The 23,247-nt window shown below is 41.2% G+C and overlaps 1 protein-coding gene and 1 pseudogene across 5 annotated transcripts in view; both read left to right on the forward strand.

The window, feature by feature from the left end:
- Nucleotides 1-1,342: 1,342 nt before the first annotated feature.
- On the forward strand, nucleotides 1,343-1,504 carry LOC148901553 (large ribosomal subunit protein eL39 pseudogene; annotated as a pseudogene).
- Nucleotides 1,505-2,061: 557 nt separating this feature from the next.
- Nucleotides 2,062-23,247, forward strand: part of fam13b (family with sequence similarity 13 member B) — a 36,536-nt gene continuing 15,350 nt past the window's right edge. For 3 of the 5 annotated variants that reach the window (XM_088989229.1, XM_088989258.1, XM_088989252.1), the window contains exons 1-7: nucleotides 2,063-2,323; nucleotides 7,418-7,566; nucleotides 8,670-8,869; nucleotides 10,239-10,451; nucleotides 11,942-12,119; nucleotides 12,963-13,107; nucleotides 16,142-16,266. In XM_088989229.1, the coding sequence (XP_088845355.1) occupies nucleotides 8,713-8,869; nucleotides 10,239-10,451; nucleotides 11,942-12,119; nucleotides 12,963-13,107; nucleotides 16,142-16,266 (818 nt within the window). In that variant the 5' untranslated portion in view covers nucleotides 2,063-2,323; nucleotides 7,418-7,566; nucleotides 8,670-8,712. Of the gene's footprint in view, nucleotides 2,324-3,777; nucleotides 7,310-7,417; nucleotides 7,567-8,669; nucleotides 8,870-10,238; nucleotides 10,452-11,941; nucleotides 12,120-12,962; nucleotides 13,108-16,141; nucleotides 16,267-23,247 lie in introns of those variants that run through there. The other 2 variants (XM_088989243.1, XM_088989237.1) reach the window with 2 other exon arrangements.

The following is a 23,247-nucleotide window of genomic DNA, read 5'->3' on the forward strand; positions in this document are numbered from 1 at the left end:
AGACTTTAGTTTGCTGACGAAGTTTCTTGGATAAGAAGCGAAACGTCCGACACCTTCAAGAAGTACAGATGACGGCTGAAGAATTAATTGATAATGACTTTTTCACAGAAAGAATGGGACAGCAGAAACATTTTAAATATTTGTATTTAAAAGTATAATCAATTTCAAGTGTTAAAACCAATAAGAATTAATTTCAGTCACAAAAGTGAATAGTTTTGAAAGGCGCTTGAAATGAAATAGATTATTATTATTATTTACACATTAGTGATTGATAAAAAGTTCCTCCACCAGATGGGGGTGTTGAGCTACTGTACTCGATTCAGAATAGGCCAGACAATGTTATCAAGTGAATCTCACGGCATTTCGGGAATTTTCTAGAATAACACAATTTACCCACACAAAAAAAAAAACTCAATACAGTATATGTCTGTAATATGATATGTGTTGTGATTAGTTATGGGAATTCTGGCTCTGTTTCGAGAGTCGGTTCTTTTGGCTCCGCTCACCAAAAAGGCTCATAGAGCGGGTTCCTATTAAGCTTTTACGTTGGATGCCCTTCCTGACAAAACCCTCTGTATTTATCCGGGCTTGGGACCAGCACAAGAAGACACTGGCTTATGTCCCCTTGTGGCGACAGAACAAGCAACTGAAAATGCTCAGTAAAAGGCTCCCAAATACAAAATGGTAGCAGCATTCAAAAAAGCAAAACACCATTTGATGACAGTGCTCTGACCGTGAAATTGGCATCTCTTTTCCTACATTACACTACAAATAGAACTTCAAAGTCCTTTAAGATGCTTTATCTTCCAGTCACAGTTCCGAAGAATTGTATTTCCTTGTTCTCAGTGAAAATGTACGATTTCACTAAAACACGTCGGTGAACAGCGGCCCGGTAGTCGAGTGGTTATCACACCGGCTTCACAGTGCAGAGGTCGCCGGTTCTCATCCCGGTCCGGCCTCCCTGTGTGGAGTTTGCATGTTCTCCCCGGGCCCGCGTGAGTTTTCTCCGGGTCCTCCGGTTTCCTCCCACATTCCAAAAACATGCATGGCAGGCAGATTGACCACTCCAAATTGTCCCTAGGTGTGAGTGTGAGAGTGACTGTTGTATGTCTTTGTGTGCCCTGCGATTGGCTGGCAACCAATTCAGGGTGTCCCCCGCCTCATGCCCGAAGACAGCTGAGATAGGCTCCAGCAACCCCCGCGGCCCTAATGAGGAATAAGCGGTACGGAAAATGAAATGAGAGACGTCGGTGAACAGGCATTCGTGTGCGTGTGTGGTAGGCATGTGTGAGTGTTCATGTCATAAAACGGCTCTTCTATCGGCGTTGTTCTGAGAAAAGCACTGTGGTAGACATGTCGTCCCACAAGACTTTCGGAATCAAGCGCTTTCTGGCGCAGAAGCAAAACAGGCCCATTCCACAATGGATCAGAATGAAGACCGGCAACAAGATCAGGTATAACTCCAAGAGGAGACAGTGGAGGAGGACTAAACTGGGTCTGTAAACATGACAGTCTGCAGAATTCATTCTCCTCCGTTCCATCAAAGGACCCCCATCTACCAGGAAGGCGAGAACCACAGTTGTTGTTGTACACACCCTACATTCATGTTTGAAATGTGTGATAAAAAAAAGTCATAAAACGCATCAACTAAGACGTTTCCATGATCAACAAAAAAAATCACAACTTCAACTGGTCACACGCCAAATGCTATCATTGAAAAAATCATATGTATATACAAATTGTGAATCTCTTATGAATGTCAGTTCCACCCGTAAAAAGAACAGTGGAACAAAATTAACTGTTTTCAACTGAGCATGCCTAAAGCATGACGTTTGAGACGTGCCTTTGCTCGACTCGCAATTTTGCCAACAAAATCAAACAGAGCATTCGTCAAAGGCGCATTGTAAAGAAGACATTAGTGACCCGGAAACGAGTTGAATCTTGCTGCAAATATTGAACCCTCGTCAATACATCGAGCTGGGCGGGTCCGTATTTGGCAGCAGTGAATGCCCCCGTTCCCTTATTGGGCTGGTTTCAGAAGAAGAGGCGTGGTCGGTTGAGCGCTGTCCTCTGAGGGGTGTGTGAGAACTCGGCGAGGATCTGCAGCAGAAAAGCCGTCATCGAGCACCCGGCTTATCTTTTTTTTGCAACATCTTCGTTACGATGAGCCCGACGTGTATTCTTCAGCACCTAGTGTGATCCTTTCGTGTATTTTTCTTCGTAACCCAACCCACAATCGGAGCCAGACAGACGGCGGGCCAACCCGCTAAAGGAAGGCGGAAATCGATGCTCCTTGGCCCACGTCTGTACTTGTTTTGACCTGGTAAGACAGGCGTTAGCTCACCATGCATGTAGCTTAGCCTTCGCGTTTAATATAGAGATTAACCTGTAGCTACGCTAAAGTTAAAGATGTCAAACGTCATATTCCGTTTGGGGAACGACTGTGCACTATATATGATCTAATGTCTCGAGCTTTTGTATTTATTTCGGCATTTGGTATGGTTATTGTGTCGATGATGATGGTATTTTCAATTGGGTCGTCTGTGGCGCGCTAACTGCTAGCTCGCGTTGATCCGACAAGGTTTCCGTTTCGTTCCATCACATCTAAGATTGGGAATGCAGAAAAATGCTTTCTCAATAAATACGGCAGTCAGTGCTTATACTTTTTTTTCAACTTTTAGCCTGTTTCACAGTTGAGGTATTTCGAAACAGATGTTTTTTTTAACGTTTCCTATGCGTTAAACGCCATATTACACCTGTCAGTCTCATGTTTTAAAATGAACGTCTCACTCGGCGTTGCGAGATTTGTTTTTTTTTATTCTCATGACCATGTGGATGTCGTTTCACCTCACAGTAATGCGTTCGATTGTGCATCAGTATTCTCATTGATGCACATTTTAAAATCAGTCATTTGACCTTTTTAAACCGAGTGTTTCTCTGGGAGCTAACTGCTAGCTCGCGTTTAGCTGACGCTGGATTCGGGTCGTACCATGAAAAAGAAAAAAATATAATCAGTCACTTATTTTCATTCGTATTGAAAAAATGCTTTCTCGCGGTGCATGGGTGTTGGGTTGAGGTGTTTTAAATTAGCTTTTCCTGACGTAGTGTTTGTTAAATGTATTTTTCTTATATCTGTCATCTTCGGTATTTTTGTTAATATTCTATTTTAAATCAATATTTTCACTGCATTTACTTACCGACCATGTCTAAATATTCTTCCTACTATCATGTTGATTCTTGGTTCCAACCTTTCAGTTTGTGTATTTATATCGCCATTTTAGTCCATTTTAGACCATTTGATATTTACTGGGCATCAATGAGTGAATAGCCATGGATGATATTGTGGTCGAAATGTCAGCAGGAAGGGCAGTGGTGGGAGTTGGCAGAACCGGAAATTGAATGGCTGCTGTCGATGCGGGAATTTCGGGTGAGGATGGACACGTGATGTCGGCAAAAGTCCCTATTTGTGAGTGAAGGGATTTCTGGTCTACGACTGTCGCCTTAGGTCGGTCGATGTAGATGGTGACCTCACCGCTGTTATTTCGAAGTCCCCTCGGTTAATGGTGTGGAAGGGACCACCGTAAAGGCAGTCTGAGGGACCTCCGCACACAGTTTCCATCTTTAAGTAGCTTTTTAATGATAATATTTTATAATTATATTTATTATTGTTTTTGCTTCTTATAGTCAACCCTTCCCTTTACTGGAAAATTTTTCACAAATTGTTGTGATGCGTCAGCCTAAGGGCATCAGAGCCACAAAACCATGACTTAACTTGTGTGAATAATTGGAATTATGATTAGCATTTTGGGCCACACGGGGATTGACTGATTAGCACAATTGAGTCACAGTGCAGAGGTGCAGGGTTCAATCCCAGTTTAGGCCTTCCTGTGTGGAGTTTGCATGCCCTCCCTGTGCTCTTGAGGGTTTTCTCAGGGTACTCCAATTTCCTCCCACATTCCAAAAACATGCATGGCAGGCAGATTGACCACTCCAAATTGTCCCTAGGTGTGAGTGTGAGAGTGACTGTTGTATGTCTTTGTGTGCCCTGCGATTGGCTGGCAACCAATTCGGGGTGTCCCCCGCCTCGTGCTCGAAGACAGCTGAGATAGGCTCCAGCAACCCCCGTGACCCTAATGAGGAATAAGCGGTACGGAAGATAAGATGAGATGAGATTCCAAAAACATGCCAGACAGGTGAACAGAACACCCTAAATTCACCCTTGGTCTGATGGTGAACGAAAATAGTTGTTTGACTGTGTCTGCTGTTTGATTGGTTGGCAAGCAGTTCTGGGTTCCCCCTGCCTACGGCCCGAAGATAGCTGGGATAGGCTCCAGCACGCCCACGACCCTAGTGAGAATTTAGTGGATTAGACAATGGATGTGTGGATGGATGCCACACATTTTCCATCCAATCTAATCCAAAGTGCATTCTTCAACTCAGTAGAATTTATAAAAGTGTCAATTTTCCACCACACCGTACGCTGAAAGGACCTTCATGGGACTTTATTTTCTTCAATGCCCAAATAACGCTTTTTGGTGCTTTGCTGGGAAATTTACAGGGTGATTCAGAATGACTGAATGCCACATTTTAAAGCCAAGCCATATAGCGGGCATCGAACTTTATGGACTAATCTAGTGATCCACAAAAATACTCCCCAAGCAGCTGTTGATTCTACTGTGAGTCTACTATTGTTACTGCGTGCAAAAATTCAACGCCTCCAGTGGGAAAGATTGCAAACACGACTGAATGTGAGTGAGAACAACGGCATGTTGTTTAATGCAAAGGTCACCTAACTTCGTGCCTGACTCTGTTTTGTGTTTTATCGCGGCTTAAAATGTCACATTTTTTGGGTTTTATGTTTTCCATTGCACAGAGAAAATATGCAATGAAGCTGCCTACTTCTGATTTTTGTTCAGTCACTTCTGCCTTCAGCTGTCTATTTTTTTGCTCCACTGTGGATAAGAACATTCACAATTTGAAGTTTCGTTTGAACAGCAACATTACAGATGCTGTTATGCTTATGCTTCCTTTCTGAGACGATAGTATTTATTAATGTCCTTTTCATTGCTCCTTCGTTCCCTGCCTGGCTATCTGATGGAAATTTCCACATTCGCGCTACTGTATCAAGTTTGTGCTCCAAAAAAACAAATCCCACTGTTCTCAGGCCATCCCACCGCCTCTCTATTTGCTTCCTTCCTCTCAATACCAGACTCAAATAACACTGGAACTATCATTTCCATCAGTGTACCAAATTTCAGCTTGAGTGTGTGTGTGTTTGCGTGCATGTAGTCTGCGTGAAAGGCGACTTTGGGTGCACCAGGTTGCAATGTCTTATAAACTAAAGGTGTTGACATCAGTGTTTTATACCAATACTGATACAAATCACATAGATTAGCTGCACACTCAGAAGCTTGATTTGGCATCGCGTTTGGTTTGCTTCGAGCACCGTGCAGTGTGAATGAAAGGGCGATGAAATGCCACACTGCATACAGTCTGGACTGTCGTTGGCTGCAACCAGGACGGTGTACAATGTTGTTAATCGTTTTTGGATGATCAGCAATGAAAGACACTGATTGATATTCTGATCACTGAATTTTCCGCAGCAATTAACCAGTCAAATTTGTTGGCAAATCAGTCGGAGTGCCATTTTTATAAACATACTTGTCGAAAAAATGAGAAAACATTACATTTTGCGCAAGGTGAAAATAGTCCCTTCATTTCTTGGTGTTCTCTGTCCTTACTGAGGTTGTTTAGTGTCAACGTTGTCGAATGTTAATATTAACTGGTGTCATCAGAATGAAAAGTAGTCATGGTGGTCATTGGAGAGCCCCTCACCCTAATCCCCTCCCATCACTTGCTAATCAGCTTTTGCCGCGCTTATCGTGGTTTAGATTTTCCAGTCTGAAAATTAAATCCGTTTTGAATGACCTATGTCTGTGGACACTCATTCAGTGACATTTATGTTGTCTTTATTGCATTGGATTGGATTGGATTTGCCTTTATTAGTCCCGCAGTGGAGAAATTTATATTTCACAGCAGCAAAGTGATGAAAGGAATGAAAGTTGAAAAACAAAATTAATGAGCTGCTGGAAAGGCAGCCACTCTCGCGGCGCCGTCTTGAAGTCAAAAGAACAATAAAAAACTAAATAACAAATAATATGACAACACAAAGACAATATGACAACACAAAGACACAGATTTTGGTATTGAACTCTTGTTTATTGTTTGATTGTGCAATGAGGAATCAGAATCAGAAAACCTTTGTTCGTCCCACAACTTGAAAGGGGATCGGAAGGATAGAAAAATACATAGTAAAAACCTGCAACAATGAACTGTGACAGTTAAAAATGACATTAAGAGGCTAAGATTCTGTTTAATTCCATCAAAACTGATAAGGATTACACTCTCATATGTTTTGGGTGCATCACATTTTCTTTTGCACCTGTCACGAGATCATGTTTTCTCACTTCTGCAAACAAGGAACGCCACATGCTTTTGAAAAGTAAATACTGGAGTAAGGAATTCACTTTGCATTCTTTCCAGACCAAGTCTTATCAAGCCATGTTCATAACAACGCTGTTTTTTAGGGATTGTTTTGTCAATTTTCTACATCCTATAGACTGGCCACTTTTTTCAGGCAAGGCCTCTTGATATTTTTGCAGGGCTAACTAATGACAGACAGTTCTACTTTTTAGATGGATTGAAGCTGGTTTTAGGGACTCAGTTTGGCTTTACATGACGAAAGAATGGCAGTGAAATTAATGTTTCAAACCAAAATGTGCTGACATGCTTTTTGGTCATGTCTTTTTGTGACATTAATGTGGGTCCACTCAGTTCAGAAAATGGATGGATCGATTTTGGTGGATGCATTGATTAGAGGCCCTCATTAATGTTTCTTTCATGTTCTCTGCTTCTCAAAACTTTATGCATCTGCTCATCGTAGACATGCCTCCCAAATCTCATTTTCCCAAGTGAAACTGGCTTCTGCCCTTTCTTGGTTTGGATATGATGCCCTCCTCCTCCTTTTCAGTTTTCTCCCTTTTATAGCACTGACCTTCAACCACTGTTGGCTTTTGACAAATAAAGCTTATTGACGCCTTATTTGTCGTCTGTGGCCACCGAAAGATTTTTGCTTCCAATCATAGTTTTCATCAGGACTTGAATTAATTTGATTTTGGACAACCTGAAAGCTTTGTGAGCATTTCTGACACCATGAGCAATAGAAATAAACATGGTTGAGAATAAGCCTGGACAACGCTGCCGTACACCTGTGTTATTGTTATCAAGATGCTTTCCTTATCCAACACAGGTATGCAACATGCCATATTTGCCAAAGCCGATATCATGTACACATCATAACTGGTTTTCATACATCTCCACCCTTGCTTTTATCTCCTTTCATTTTTTTTCTTTTTAGCTTGAAAAAGGAATCCTGCAAGAAGGATTTGCGGTCCGTCAATGAGGAACTACCGGCTCATCTTTTGTCACAACCTGAAGCAGCCTTAGATGGTTAAGTGTGTTGCTGTCTAGGGAGGAGAGCATAGGACACACTTTCACTGCTACACGGTGAGTGCATACACACACACACACACACACACACACACACACACACACACACACACACACACACACACACACACACACACACACACACACACACACACACACACACACAGGAATGGTAACAGTGAGATGACCATTAAGTTATATTGGGCTGTTAATTAATTGTAAAATTATTAGTACAAACTGTTCTCCACATGTCATTTTTCGACTTTATTTATTGCCGCAGCCAGACACAAGTCTGACACAAACAAGGATACCAGGAAATCATTACAATTAAAGTACTGCTGAAATCAAACAGTAAGAAAAGTACACAAGCGATAAAACAAAACAAAGACAACAGCTATATGAAAAGTTGTTTTCTACTTAATACAGTGATACCTCAGCTTACAAACTTAATTGCTTCCCAGAAAGTGTGTGTAAGGCGAAAAGTGTGTCTTCCAAACATTAATTTCCCATAGGAAACCATTAAAAATGAGAATAATACGTTTCCGGGTCCCCATAAAACATAATTTTCTACTGGTGGGAGTCAACTGCCTAAAAGGCCGACTGGGGTCACGCTACAGAGGTCATTCTCCATGCTCATTCAGCTCAACTCATGATTCTGATTTTTGCTCTCAGTTGACCCTTAAACAGCTGTACAACGCTAACTAGATTTCCGGGATTCCCCCTTCTGGCAGCCCACTCGTCCCTCATGCCTGCGCACTCCAATGGCGAATTATTCTGTGCGAGGCCGCACTTTTTTCATTCATTGATTCATTGATCCACTGTGACTTGTTCGGTAATTTCGTTGTGTAGATGTGAGGAGACAATGGGCACTACTGACGATGGTCATCCACAAAAAAAGGAAATTAATTGCATTACATTAGAAGTCACAGGGTTAGAAGCTTGGGCAGTGAGTGGTGTTAGTTTTTGTAAAAAGTCACTGATATGCAACTTTGACTTCCTGACTCACCAATGTAGTACGATACAGCTTTTGAATAGCTGTCCACTGCAGTAACGTACATTTTTACAGTCATGGATAGAGAAGAAACCAGATATCAAAAAACTCCCATACACTGTTATTACAAGCTTATTTTTTGTTGTTTTTGTTTTTGTCCTCTCCCAAGACGTGAGGTCTTTGTGTGGTTGTGGTGAGGAGGGTGGGGGGCCATGAGGAAGAGTGCATCCCCCTTGCCAGGCAATGAGGGTGGGGGCCAAGTCCGTGTGTTTGGCGTGCCCTTGGAGGAGGTGACACGCACGCTCACACTCAGCGGTCTCGAGGTCCCGGCTCTTGTCAAGGACATTGTCGAGTACATTGAGGAATATGGTGAGACACACACACGCAGACACACATCGGAAACCAGGGCCGAGGACATGATCGGAAGTATGTGCGAGGACGTGATCGGAAATATGTGTTTAACAAACCTTTTCCATAATCCCAGAAGCACACAAACGTGTAGAAATACATTGTGCTATACGTATATGCACAGTAATAACATTTGCACTCCACATATTCTGCAAACACAAAGAGAACATATGCCAGCTGAGGACAAAATGTGACTGCATCATGTATTATTGTTCCTTGTCCCTCTACAGCAGGGGTCGGGAACCTTTTTGACTAAGAGAGCCATAAAAGTAAAATATATAGAAATGTTTTTCAGTGAGAGCCACACACACACACGCGAGCGCGCGCGCACACACACACACACATACACACCCGCGCACCCGCACGCACGAGCGGCCACTTTTCAACAAAATGTCAGAATGTATTATTTAAAATAACTTTGTGATAGTACTCACCGTTAACATGAATGATTTTCCGTTCCTCGTGATTGGTAAAAATCCAGGCAAACGATCGGAATGAAAGTCAACTTGCCGGGTCCATAGGCAAAGTTACTGCTAGCTCGCCTGCACACGGCTCATTAGCTTCCACACTTGCTATCTGCAATATACTTCTCGCAGAAGTATATTGATGCTAAACGTTAACATGGGGCTTGTTAAAATATCACTGACATTCGACTGTTTCATCGATGGTATTGTTTCATTGCAAATTAGAATCGCAAATCCTCCGATGCATTCAAGCTGGAGCGTACTCGTCTTTTTTTTTTTTTTTTTACTGTCGGGCTGATTTAAAGGGGCGTTTACCTGTTTCAACTGACGGCCAGTATCATCCAATCAAACCTGCGCTTTCCGCCAACCTCGGTCAGTGTCATCCAATCAAAATTGCGCTTTCCGCCAACTGCAGCCCCAACAGGAAATGAACGGCAAAAAAAGCGAGAATATGTATTTAGTTTTATCGGCGAGCCATATGCAATCATCAAAAGAGCCATATATGGCTCGCGAGCCATAGGTTCCCGACCCCTGCTCTACAGGGTCCATTGACAGTTGGCAAAACCAATGGTGCATTACTCTCATATGATTCCATTGCAATGAGCCACAAAACATTTGGTAAAGGCGCTTGTAGCACGCATGACACAGTCACCTGTGAATTACGCTAATTATCAGACAGAAAACTTTGTCCAACCATAAATATGTGGATTTTACTGTCAAGAACAGTAATAATAATGGCTGCTGCTATTGTTGGCATTGTTGGCCTCTGTTAAATTCGCCTGACAGCTTCACCAAGCCTAAAGACGTGATCTTAAGATTTTGCACCTCTAATGGGTTTCTTCTGTCTTCTTGGTTTGTGTTTCCAGGTCATCTAGATTTAGAGGGTCTCTTTCTAGTCAATGGCAATGCCGAGCGCGTGGGCTGGCTGCGACGTCGATATGACAGCGGCGAGGAGGTGGCGCTTGACAAGGAGGCAGACCTGGCCTCGGCCGTCAGTCTGCTGCGACTTTTCTTGCAGGAGCTCCCTGAGCCTGTCATTCCGGCGCCCCTTCAAGGACCCATTTTGCAGCTTTACCAAGGTGGGCCTGAGACGCCTAGAAAGATTTCGAGCAAATTTACTCAAGGCGGCTGCCACTTTTCACAGTAGAAATAAAGAGAAGGGCTGTAAATAATCCACATGACAGTCCATACAGATGCAGCGTAAGCAAGGGCTCAATGGTCAGATTCAGAAAGTTCAAGTAATAATAGAATGATATCACTGGATTAAAATTCTAGCTCAGAAATAGATTATTCTGAAATGTTTGGGCTAACTATTTTTTCGATTCATCAACAGTCAGGTATTGCGCCTTTTTCTGCTGTATATAGTGGACATTTGTAGTGGCTGCATACGAGCTAGCAGTTGCATCACACATTAGCTAGCGTAACAACTACTTTGCCGTCTTCTTCCATTTCTTGGTCAATCTTTGGTGGCTGCAAACACATTTTAGTATGTTGTAAAGCAGGAATCCATCATTATGAGTAAGTATCCTTATTTTCATTTGTATTTTCTACCATTAATGAATATTTTTCTCTCATTGCTGCTTGATTTATTCTACTTATTTGGCGGTTGTCAAATTTGCATTACCGTCATTGGAAAGAAGGTGGCAGTAATGTGCAGAGAGTCAACGTACAATACAGTACATATTGATTTATATGATTAGGGAATTGGGATTTTGGTACAAGTCTGATTTTGACATCTTAAATATTTCCTGTCTCTCATTTTGTTCATTATTGTTAAGATCACTACTGACGTTTCTGTGTGATCTTAAATAGTTTTACTATTACCAAACCATACGGGTTTAATTCCCAATTAAAAGTATTTCACTGGACGGGTGTCAGCCATATGCCAGTCCGAGCTCTAATTTATTTGAATATACCCAAATTCTACTTGAGTAAATTACAGGGCCATCTTAATTATGGGGGCGGGGTATACATTTTAGTTGAAAAATATGATTTGATAATGCTATCATAATTTTCCAGGTGGTTATAACAACTTTAATCTTGCACAATAGCGGGCAAAAAAATTAGCAGGAAATAATACATTCAGTCAATTAAACACACACGCACATTTTGTCAACACGCCACAGTTACCTTTGAAGTACACTAATTATGATAATACATTTCAAAAAGATGTGGATTTATTCTTGTGGCCTGATAATCACCAGTGGTATTGTTCGCGTTCTGCTTTGTCATGATGTCCTCTTTTAACTCTGTTATCATCTCACATTATCTGCTCTAATCCCCTAGACTGCCAGGGGGGGCTTTTTACACTCATTTCAAATCTTCCCTATTTTGGTAAAAAAATTCTCATCCCATTTTCACCTAATGTTACTTATTCCAAGATTATTTATCTCAGTGAATTTTGAATATGAATTTTCAAAGTACAGACAAACTTCTTAAAAGGAATTGCTGCCACTTCCTCTTATGCAATGTCTCTAATTAAAATGTGGAGAGACAGTCACAGGCAGTGCTGGTGCATACTTGAATCCCCTTTTGTTTGAAACACATTCGTATGTGTGTGCCCCTGCAGAATACAGCAGCGAAGACGAGCTGTGCCGTAACCTGAAGTTCCTGCTGCAGCAGCTTCCACAACTCAACTACGGCCTTCTACGCTTCCTCTGCCGCTTCCTGGCCAGCGTTGCGGCGCTACAGCACAATAGTTGGAACATCGGAGCTCTCGCAGCCGTCTTTGGTCCTGACATCTTCCAGTAAGACGTCCATCCTACAGACGCTTGCACTGGATGATTTGGTGGTATAGTTTATTGAACCTCACAAAAGTTAAAAATGAACTCAATAAATATGTTGTGTCTTTATTGTTCATGGATATATTTCTAATGTCTTTTTTTTCATAACTTAAATGCAATTTAAATATTTTCAACAAATATGTTTTAATTTTGAAAAGGTGTAAATGTATTATATTCTTATTATATTACAGTAAAGTCTCGTTATATCGATATTCAAGGGAGTCCGAAAAAATATCGATATAACCGGGACTATCGATATATCCGACCCTGTTTGCATGTAATTTTCTCTGTGCGTGCATAGAAATAGTATCGATATAACCGGGACTATCGATATATCCGATATCGATATAACGAGACTTTACTGTAGTTGAATCTTTGCGTGAAAACCTGTTTCCCGTAATGATATCTGGGGCAAGGTATTGTCAAGAAAAAATTATCATGACTGGCCTACTTAAATCAGGTCTTTTTGATGCCATCAATGCTGGCTTTTGAATGTTGTACTGAAATAATCCTAATGGTCCTTGTTCCTCTTTGGCCCAGAGCACATGATGTCCACCACCCCCCCCCCCCCCCCAAAAAAAAAAAAAAAAAAAAAAAAAAATCTAAATGCGCTCTCAACTGGGCACACTGCTTTTCCATTTTGCACCAGCCCTTCTGAGATGATTTTGGTATATTTCTGGTATGGCCTCAGTTTACTAGAGCATTGAATGTTCGTAAATCATTGTTTTCTGTATTTCTGGACCAAACTAGTGTTCTAATGTGACTGACAATGACACATTGTTGTCTTTTGCATTCATCCATGAGCAGCCTGTCAACAGAAAGCGAGGACCTGCGTGAGCAGGAGTCTGTTACCCGAGTCCTGGCTGAGTTGCTTGATAACCAGGAGGGCCTGTTTGACTCAGAGGATGATGATGTCTCTAGCACCAACGACTACAGCTCCATCAACGAACAGGTAACAGAGTCATTTGTCTACTTGTTACATAAGAGAGGCATCAGAAAAGTACTCTAATGGAAACTATTAAAAGAGTAATCTGATGGAAAGAAGATGGTGGTACTAGGAGGCATGGTGCCAGTTATGTAACCAAATCTTTTTTTAATATTATGACTGTTACATACATGGTATCAATAGAAAATATTTGCTGCAATGTTCGATAGAGAAAACGTGGAAGAAAAGCACAGAGCACGGCATTTTGAGGGAGACTGAAGAGGCTTTGCAGTTCTCTTTTTTCACGTGATTCTGTCAATGTATATCGAGCAGGGAGAAACTCCCCCCTCAACCGTGTGACTAATCCCAGCCCAGCTCAGTAAATTTGCTTACTTCATCAAACTTAGCCCAGCTTTTGTAACCAACAAGCAACCTGCTGAGTACCATGCATTAGTAGCAGTTTAACATGTCTCGGAACTTATTTCAGAAAAGTAACACTGGAATAAAATATAAATACAACCGCACACCAATAACTAAGACTGCTACCTGGTTGGGTTGTGACATGTATGAGTATGTGGCTCGTGCAGATCAAAAGGATTTGGAAATTGAAAAGAAGATGCCTCACTGATTCGAAAATTTTTCGAATAAGAAACACTAGTTGCTGGTTTTGTTTGTGACACAGCGGCTTAGTAGACATATCCGCACATAAGATTCAGGTTCTATATAACTGGAAGAATTGTGTCATGGATTGGTCAACAACACTGGTCATATTTCTTATAAACACAATGAAAAGAACAAGGAAAATGTTTCTTCAGCCGTCATCTGTACTTCTTTGAAGGTGACGGACGTTTCGCTTCTCATCCAAGCGCCCTCGTCAGTGAACTAAAATTTTGCTGGTAGCTCTGGCCATCTCTCGATCTCTCTCTCTCTCTCTCTCTCGCGCTCTCGCTCTCTCTCTCTATCTATCTATCTATCTATCTATATCTATCTATCTATCTACATATATATATATATATATATATATATATATATATACACACACACACACACGCCACTGTGTTCGCACTCGCCACTCAACACCTCATCATTCCTCTGAACCGACTGGAGAAAAGTATCCCAATGCTTGAGTAAAAATATGTTTTCACAATTGTAAGCACATTACTGCAATATTTTCTACATGAGATGGGTAGTCCAGCGAACTTTCTGTGACCTGTTCTTATTGTTATTGGCTCTGCAAATAAGTCATGATTTTGATTAAGACCCAACTGTCTTCTTCACATGGTTGAGTCATCCTAGTGTGTGGTTGCACTTTGGATGCGACCGTGCAAGGATCTACCGACAGCCAATAAGAATGATTGAGTGTCTGTTGCCATGGCGACAAACTGAAGCCAGGGGAAAGGAAATATGAAGAGTAAATGTGGGTACAAGACATTAAGATGCCAAATCATATATACAGTGCCGTGAAAAAGTATTAGTAGTCATTTCAGGTGATTTAAAGAAGAAAGTGTCTGATAGATTAATTTGGGTCTGTAATGAAATGGTGAGCATAGTTTTGCTTTGTTTGAATGAAGATGACCATTTGGTGTTTGGGAGTCTTTTACTGGGTATCTTCATCTTTATTAAGTTCATAGAGTTGCTTGTACTGTAGCCACAAGCGGACACAAGTCAGTGTCGTATTGTGCCGGTCCCAAGCCCGGTTAAATACGGAATGTTGTGTCAGGAAGGGCATCTGACGTAAAAGCTTGGCCAAAACAAACATGCGAATCAAACCTCTGAAGATGGAGGACACTGATTCGCTGTGGCGACCCCTTGAAGGGAAAAGAGATAATTAAAAAGAGATAATTAACCATTCAAGATGAGCCTAATGCTGTGGCCAACAGCCAATAAAACATGTTTCAATTTCACTTGGACTTCCTTACCTTTCCAAAAATACCAAGACCCAGAGATAACTTTTTCTTCTAAAGATTTTATCGAGTTAACTGGTTCTTTAACCAGTTAATTAGTTTGGTGATGGTTAATTGGGGGCTTCATGTCACAAAAAGGGTACTGCAAGTGCTGAAGAATGAATGACTCTCTGTGGCTTTGTGTTGTCATATTATTTATTTAGTGTTTGTTTGTTTTTTTACTTCAAGATGGCGCTGCGAGAGTGGCTGCCTTTCCAGCAGCTCCTGTATTTTGTTTTTTCTACTTCTTTCTTTCCTTTCCTCTTCCTATCATAACTTTGCTGCTGTGAAATGTAAATGTCTCCACTGCGAGACAAATAAAGGTGCATCCAATACAACAGATTATGACAGACAAAAGTAGCAACTTGTGTATTGGCTGCGTACGACTGTAAAGTTATTCTGTGAGGCTAATAAAATATTTCCAGTCATATTTAACCTAATATTACAATATCAATGAAAATACCGAGATGCGTACTGAAAATGATGTTATTCCTTCATCACTGTACATTGTCAGATATCCAGGTCGTGGTAACCCCAAAAGTTTTTCCCCCATCCCTTAGCCTCCATCTTGTCCACCTGCTGGGTGGTTGTGACTATATTTAGATGTGTTATGAAACCACCTCCTTGCCTTAAATGTCACCGCTGAGTTAAATCAAATAAAAAGGTCGTTTAGTGTCGTGGGGTGACATAGCACCCTGACCTGTGGAAGAAGGGGGCAATGGTAAAGTTACACAACAGCATTATATTCAGAAGGTTTGCAGAGATATAACCTTGACTAGTTAAAACAGTTCTCTCCAAAGGTAATGGAGCGGCACGGTCACTCATTTTTACCCCCTTTCGTCCCATACTGAAGGCATTTGGGTTTCAGATCAAAACGGGAATATCAGACAAAAGTTCAGAAATCCAGCTTTCAATTCTTGGTATTTACATCTAGACGTGTGAAACATATCAAGACAGAATACAATTTGTTTGAAGCCACGCTTTTGCGTTGACCCGGGCAATGACACAGCAAACTGACAGAGAGGAGCTCGTTGTGGGGGGCAAGCATATTTCCATTTTTGGCAGAAAACAGACATGACCTGAATAATTTTCATGTTTGTATTTTTTTTAATGGTCAGATCACAGAACTGCTGGACGATTACAAGTGTGAGGGGGAGTACGAGGAGCTGCCCCAGGATGGTGAAGATGGCCCCACCTCCTCAAACTCACCACAACACAACTGCTACGACGACCCGGCCAACAGGTCAGCATTTCAGAACGCCTCATTTAGAACGAGAAATCACCAAACTAAGTGTACTACATGCGTGTTGGTCTTGGAGCGTGATTCAAGCGAGAGCCAAGCTTGTTACTCACTGTTTGTATTCAATGCATCATTAATCTTTTCAGCTGCTTGTAAGTTTGTTGCAATGTTCACAAAATGGCCCACTCCATCAGTCTATTTGGGTGTGTGGCGGACACGGCGACCTTGACAACTTAACAGTATGCAGTACACGAATGCTGAGCACTCAAATTAACATGGTTTGACTGAAGTACTCCAGTACTTTTGACAACCCAAATTTTAGAAAAAGAGTCATATTCAATAATAACTTCTCTTCCTCCGTCCCAAAAATGGACAGCCGTCCTTGGGACATGACAAAATGCCCATCGCCGGTGACCTTTGCGTACACAAGATGATTAGAGTCTTGACCAGATGTAGCAACTTGAATGTCAGCCTCTCAGGATGCCAAGATCTGATCATATTCTCTCCTATAAGATGATTAGCATTTGCCCCTTCTGCTACTTCTGCACTCAGACTAAAGTGCATTATACATGACATACTTCACACCTCTGACGTTCAATTATGTGAAGACACATGATAGGTAGTGGTCACAGATACTTGACAAGAACACGTGCAATATTTGTTTCAATGCACATAATTACAGAACTGTTTTTCCAAGTGCACTGTGAAAATTTTTAGATTTTCTTTTTTAATTTTAGAAAAATTGAAAGACCAAAATACAATGAAGGAAGATGAAATGTCAAAGTAATTATGGCCGCAAAATTATATGGTTCCTTCCTCCACAGGGCCTTAAAGTTTCAAAACTATTCAATTTATGAATTTGGAAACCATGCCTTAAAAAGTCTCAAAAGTCTTGAAATGCATGTAATGATGCCATAATTGAAGAGTCATCCTTGCTTGCTACATGTGCACACACCTACAAACCTTCACCGCTCAATGAGATATGGACTGTAAAGTAGGCAATCGCCCAACACAATGATGTACTGGCCACAAGCAATCGGGTCACCGTTAATTTTGAACACGATGCTCTGTAAATTAGATTTTTCATCATTAAAAAAAAAGCACCTTAATTATTTCTGTGCAGTTTTTTTATCCTTCACAATTTTCCAAATACTGTACTGTATGCCGATAATTGTACCAAAATGAAATAATTTATTCCATGGCCCAAGTAATTTTTGTTGAATCCTGCTAACAAACACACAGAGATGACAACATATTATTCTTTGGCTGAGATATTAAGGGAGAGAGAATTTGTGTACGTGTGTGCGTCAGTTTCTAATTGTTTTGGATGGGCTGTTGTGATAAGTTGGAGGGACATTTAAACACAGTGCATATTGTGGTCCACATGGTCTGTGTCTTAATGGCTAATGCCTACTTTGTGGGGTAACATGGGGGATTTATGCGGTCTTCATGTGACAGCTGCAGGAGTTTAAAGCCACACCGACCAGACTCTTTGAATCTTTGCAGCTCATGTGATTGTTTTAGTTGACATTCAAGTTTCTGAGACGAGCCACGGGGGGGTAATTATGTAATTTAGGCTTTCTGGCAGCCATGGCAAAGAAAATTAGATCAGCATTGACATGCCGATGAGGATGAAGTGTTCAGTATGCATCATTGCTGTCATCCAAGGTGGATCATGGACATTTTTATGCCTGGACGCGCACACGCACACTCCTTAAAAAGTCATTGCTGGATATCACAAAATGATCTTTCATTTTCTGCAAATGACAAAAGAGGCTGTCTGTAGGACATATGACCTTTCGGCTAAGTGATGCTGAACCAACCCGGTGACACACAGCAAATGTTGACGCTTGAGCCATGGCCGTGTATCAAAAACTAAGAAGCTCTCCTTCTAAATTCGAACACAAAAATGTTAAAACATAAATATCAACATCCCAGAAGCTCGTCAACAAGCTGCAAGCATGTCATTTGATCTGCATTGGCCTAAATCGGCTATATATGTCAGTGTATCACATAAGCAGACTCACTCCACCTGTCTGTTTAGATATTGCAGCATGCATACGAAAACAATAGAATGCCAGGCATGACATAACATATTTTCACTGGAGTGACTCGTCAACTCCAACCAAATAGATATGATTAAACATCCACAGCTAACCTTTTTGCAGCCCTTTGTACAAGTGTGTGTTTTGTTTTAGCAGTCCTATAAGTAATTCATTGTGTATAACGAGATTTTCAGGCAATTCATCTGTAAAGAAAGATGTCGGAAATACAGAAATCTTATTAAAAAAGGTGAGCTTTCAGACAATTTCACCAAAGAGACGGGCGGATTGGAAATAGATATCAAGTTTGATAGGAGTAGAAATCAACCCATCAGAGGAACATCCAAGATTAGATATTTTTGGGAATAAATTAGAGAGAGCAGGTGGCTTGGACGCATTGGGGCAATTGAAAAGGACAGTAAATTTATGAGCCCAAAGCCCCACATTTTTTAAACCAGGTTGCAGAGTGGATTCATCTTAGAACACTGACGTCGCTTTTCTGTATAAACAATGCATATGTTCCCTCAAATGGTGAGATGTTGTCCTAGTGCTCACGTGACACCGATAGTCAACATTAAGAAAAAACAATTTTGCCATACCATGTTACCTTCTTGCTGCCGATCCCGCTTATCCAGGTCACACAAATGCCTCTTTTCTTCCTCGCTTCATATTCTCCCGGCATTCTTGCGAGTTTGTTTGTGTAGTACAGTTTCTTTTTAACTGCTTTTGGTGACATCTGCAGCAACATTCCAGTGCCACATAGATGCGTTTCAGCCTTTTAATGTGGATACAAACATTTCTTAAATTTACATTTTTGCGTATTTGTTCTTAAAAGCTGTGTTTTTATGTGGACATGGCCTAAGTCAGGTTCTGTCTGCATGGCAACAAGAAAATAGACCTTACCGTCAGTGAAGCGGCACACAGCCCATTTCACTTTGTAGCCTCACACTGGATGCGAACATTCTATTTGTGAAGTGTAAGAGCAAGTGATACTCGCATGCAAAGGTGAGTGTCTGTGACTGTTTGGGAGTTGTTCTTCAAAACAGGCCGAGGTTGACCAGCGTGTCGGTATGAAAATGGAGCTTCGCAACCTAAGGTGTTTATTGCCACACCGTTAACTGCAGCAGGGAATGGTAGGCATCTTGTTTGTGTCGCATGTATTCAACTGGTGGAAAATGTCATACGACGTTTCCCAACCTTTAAGCCATATTTTACATGAGCCAAATATCACGGCACACCACCAAACGAGATTGTTTACAAAAACCTACCTTGACTTGCGAGTATCATTTGTTACATGACGAGGCTTGTAACTCAGTTTCCTCATATAGACTGCCACTAATAACTTTTATATATTTGATCCCACGGTGAATTTTCTACCCGCTTTCACTATAATCGTTTTTGGTATAATTTACCTATTGCATTTTCCACTGACTTTTATTTCACATTACACTCACTTGTGTAGATTTTACTCACGTTCACCATGGTTCAATTTACAGTATGCTCGCTCACTGCGCCAATTAGCTTTTTACACCAACTCTCAATGGACTTTAGATACATTAACCCTAATTTTTCACTGCACTCGCAAGGCACGCATTTTACTCTCATTCAGGTGCAGTCTTGACTCACTCCCCACACCAGCGTGTTTTTTACACTCACCCATTGTGTGATCGTGAATTTGACTTTTCATTTCAGTGGCCTACTCACTTTCTCTGCACAAGGATGCATGTCATACTCTGACTGCTGTGCTGAAAATTCTACCCATGAATCCCTCCATACATGGGTTAGGTGGTTAATTGCAAATTTCCCCATTGTGGGACGTATAAAGGTTTTCTGATTCTGGCTCTGATTCTGATTAATTCATCTCTGGATGAGAGTTTAACAAGCAACACATATAGGTCAAATGCAGACCGCGACCTGCTCTTTAGAAGTGCTTTACTTAACTTTAGTTAATTATTTACGTTGGGAAAAGAAATGGGCCAGGAAAAAAGGAACCGAATTGGCAGAAACAATGTGTGACATTGTTCTCTCCCATAGAAGCTTTGAATCAAGCCAATAAGCTTTCTGTCTTCGGTAGGTAGCATCAGAATGATAACAAATTGGCTGTTTTGTCCCAACTAACCCCTCGGGTGACTTGCTTAAAAATGGACTTGCAACAAATCGACGCACTTATTAGCGTGTTAATACAATACATATTGATTTGTACAGCACTTTAACAACAGCTGAAGCTGTAACAGAGCGCTTAACATGGACAGCTGGCATATACAGTGCAGGAAATAAAGCAGTCACAAAGATAGTAGAAAGCACCAGGGAGTGTAATGGTGCGTTTTCTCTGGTGGCAGCAGTGCTCGTACTAAGCAAGAAAACTGACAGAATTTCTTAGTTGTGGGAGCAGCAACTCCAAAGCAGTGTCATTAATAGTTTGTGTTAGCTTGGTTAATTGGTCATAAAATGGAAGTGTAGCAAAGTGGTGCGCTCTTGGGAATGTGTGTAATGGGAAAATTGTTGTGGGGTGGTGCTTGGTACATTTGTCCAATTGTCACACCGCAATTGGCCAAACTTAACCTGACATTTTTCTGAAATAAGTGTAGAACTAGTCGTAAATGGATTTTTTTAAGACCAAGGTAAATGGGCGACAGAAGTAGCCTGTCAAGCAATGTTTTCTAGTCTTTTAATTTAACAGAAAAATTTCGTTTTATATTTGACATTTTCATGAGTTATTTTAGTCCTCCCTCTAATGTTTTTCAATGTGATTGTCGCAGTGACAATGGTTTAAACTTTTTCAATCATCAATTGATTTCTTTCACAATCCCACATTAAACCAATGCAATGGGATGCAGGCCAGTATGTACAGGGAGTGTTGGACTTCTAGATTAAAAAAAGAGTTCTCACGAAAGGGGTACTGTTATTCAGTCTTGGTTTCTTTTTTCTCCATCCGATCAAACAATGAATCCACAAACTCCTCCCGCATTCTCTGACTTCCCTCCCTTCTGATTGGCTCGCACAACCGGAGTGCCCACCCTCATCCCCCCCAGACCTTCCAAACCTGCTGCTGTTGTTGCCCGGTTACGTCAGGACTTGACTTGAGGAGCGCCTCGGCTAGATGTAGGATGTGGTCTGAAGACAGCAGCTAGACGTTGTTCCCCCCTAGGGACATCTCACCAACCAGCAAATAGGCGCAAGATTGATCTCTGGATTTTGTGGTTATTTTTCAAGAAGCTCTGTGTTAAAAGTGGTACCAGCAACTATGAGGATGTCTTGTGATGTGCTTCTACAGAGGTAAACACGGCAATTGCATAACTCAGGAATGAATGATTGATGAGACATCGCGCAATTCTAAGTGCAAGGTGGATCCCCCACAACCAAGCACACCAATGGCTTATTGATTTTTATACGTCATTTTCGTATGGCCTGTTCCGTTTTGGGACATACTGCTGAAGATTCACACCATTAAGTGCCCTGTAATAGCCATTCCATTGGTTTAGTTGTTTTTCACCTCTTATAAAACCGCTTTTTGTTTTTTCGTGTAAAATGTTCATAAATTATTGTAAAAAGAAAAATACAATTATTTGCTAAAAATGATTTCACAAACAAATTTAGCACGTTTGATTTATTCATTGACAAGTGCATTGTAAAGTAAGTGCGCCAGTAGTGTGATGGCAAGTTGGAAAGAGTACTTTGAAGAATTGATGAATGAGGAAAATGAGAAGGAACAAAGAGTAGAAGACGTGACTGTTGTGCACCAAGACGTAGCAAGGATGAAGTGAGGAGGCGGCTGAAGAGGATGAAGGGCAGAAGGTTCAGTTCGTGAAGTCACGCCAAGATGTCTTGCATTGCTGGAGAATCAAAACAATGGATTCAGATTCTGAGAATATGCTTTCTTGTTACACATCCAGTTATGAATAGGATTCAAATACTTCTGAAGAGGAAAGCATACATGTTTGCATTCGATTAAAGAATTTATTCCGTGCTATTTTGAGGCAACATTGGGGGTAAATGTCTCACCCAAAAAGAGGCAGAAGAAACTGGCGACCTCTTGTAGTCATGATAGTGTATTGCGTTTCCACAGGCTGATAAATTCCTTATATGGAGCTTGGACGCCCTCTTCTGGTGCAACACGAGGTTTTCAGACCAAACAAGCAATTGACGTGATGGAAGGACTGCTTTCATGTGTCCTTTTTATCGGTCAGGCGCGTTCCTTCAGTGACGTCACGTACGGACTCGTCACCAACTCAAAAACAAGACTTCCGGAATATTCAGCACGAGTCTTAAAACGTAAAATATAGCTATATACGGTGGAATCTTTGTAAAATACGCTCAGTAGAAGTCATTTGAAGCCATTTCACAAATTATGGACACAACTTGTCCAGAGACGTCGGTTGTCCTTTAAGACTTTTGCAAGCTTTTTGCCTTTAATTCGTTGTTCGGTCCACTCCACAGCCTGTTTTAGTTCGTTGTTCGGTCCACTCCACAGCCTGTGTCACCGGCTCATTTTGACCTACTCTGCATCAAACAGTGAGGGAGGCGGGATTGAGTACTCACACTGTCTGTCACATGGCATCTTTAAATAATGACAAAATGAGAATTATTTTAAATGCACTTTTGTTTCTTTTTTCTTTTTGGGGTATAATCATAAATATGTTTTAGTGCAAAAGCTTGGCCACTCCGATTCAATTGCATAGTTGGCACCTCTCCCCCATGCTCACTGGCAGCTAAAGGATCAGTTTATGACGTGTCTGTGTGTGTCTCGGTCATAATTGCTGACTCACCTCCGACTTGTGGCCTGCCCACAGATGAATTACTTTGAGGGCATGACATACTCCTGTGCATGATTTTTTTTAAGCTTCAACATACACACCACACACAAGTATCATGCCGTACAACTCCTCCACGTTGACAACTTCACCCAAAGAAAATTGAGTGAGCCGACAAAATTCTCCGCTTC

The sequence above is a fragment of the Hippocampus bargibanti genome, linkage group LG02, assembly GCF_051943395.1.
Source record: "Hippocampus bargibanti isolate YZ-2025 linkage group LG02, ASM5194339v1, whole genome shotgun sequence".
In the NCBI taxonomy this organism is placed as follows: Eukaryota; Metazoa; Chordata; class Actinopteri; order Syngnathiformes; family Syngnathidae; genus Hippocampus; species Hippocampus bargibanti.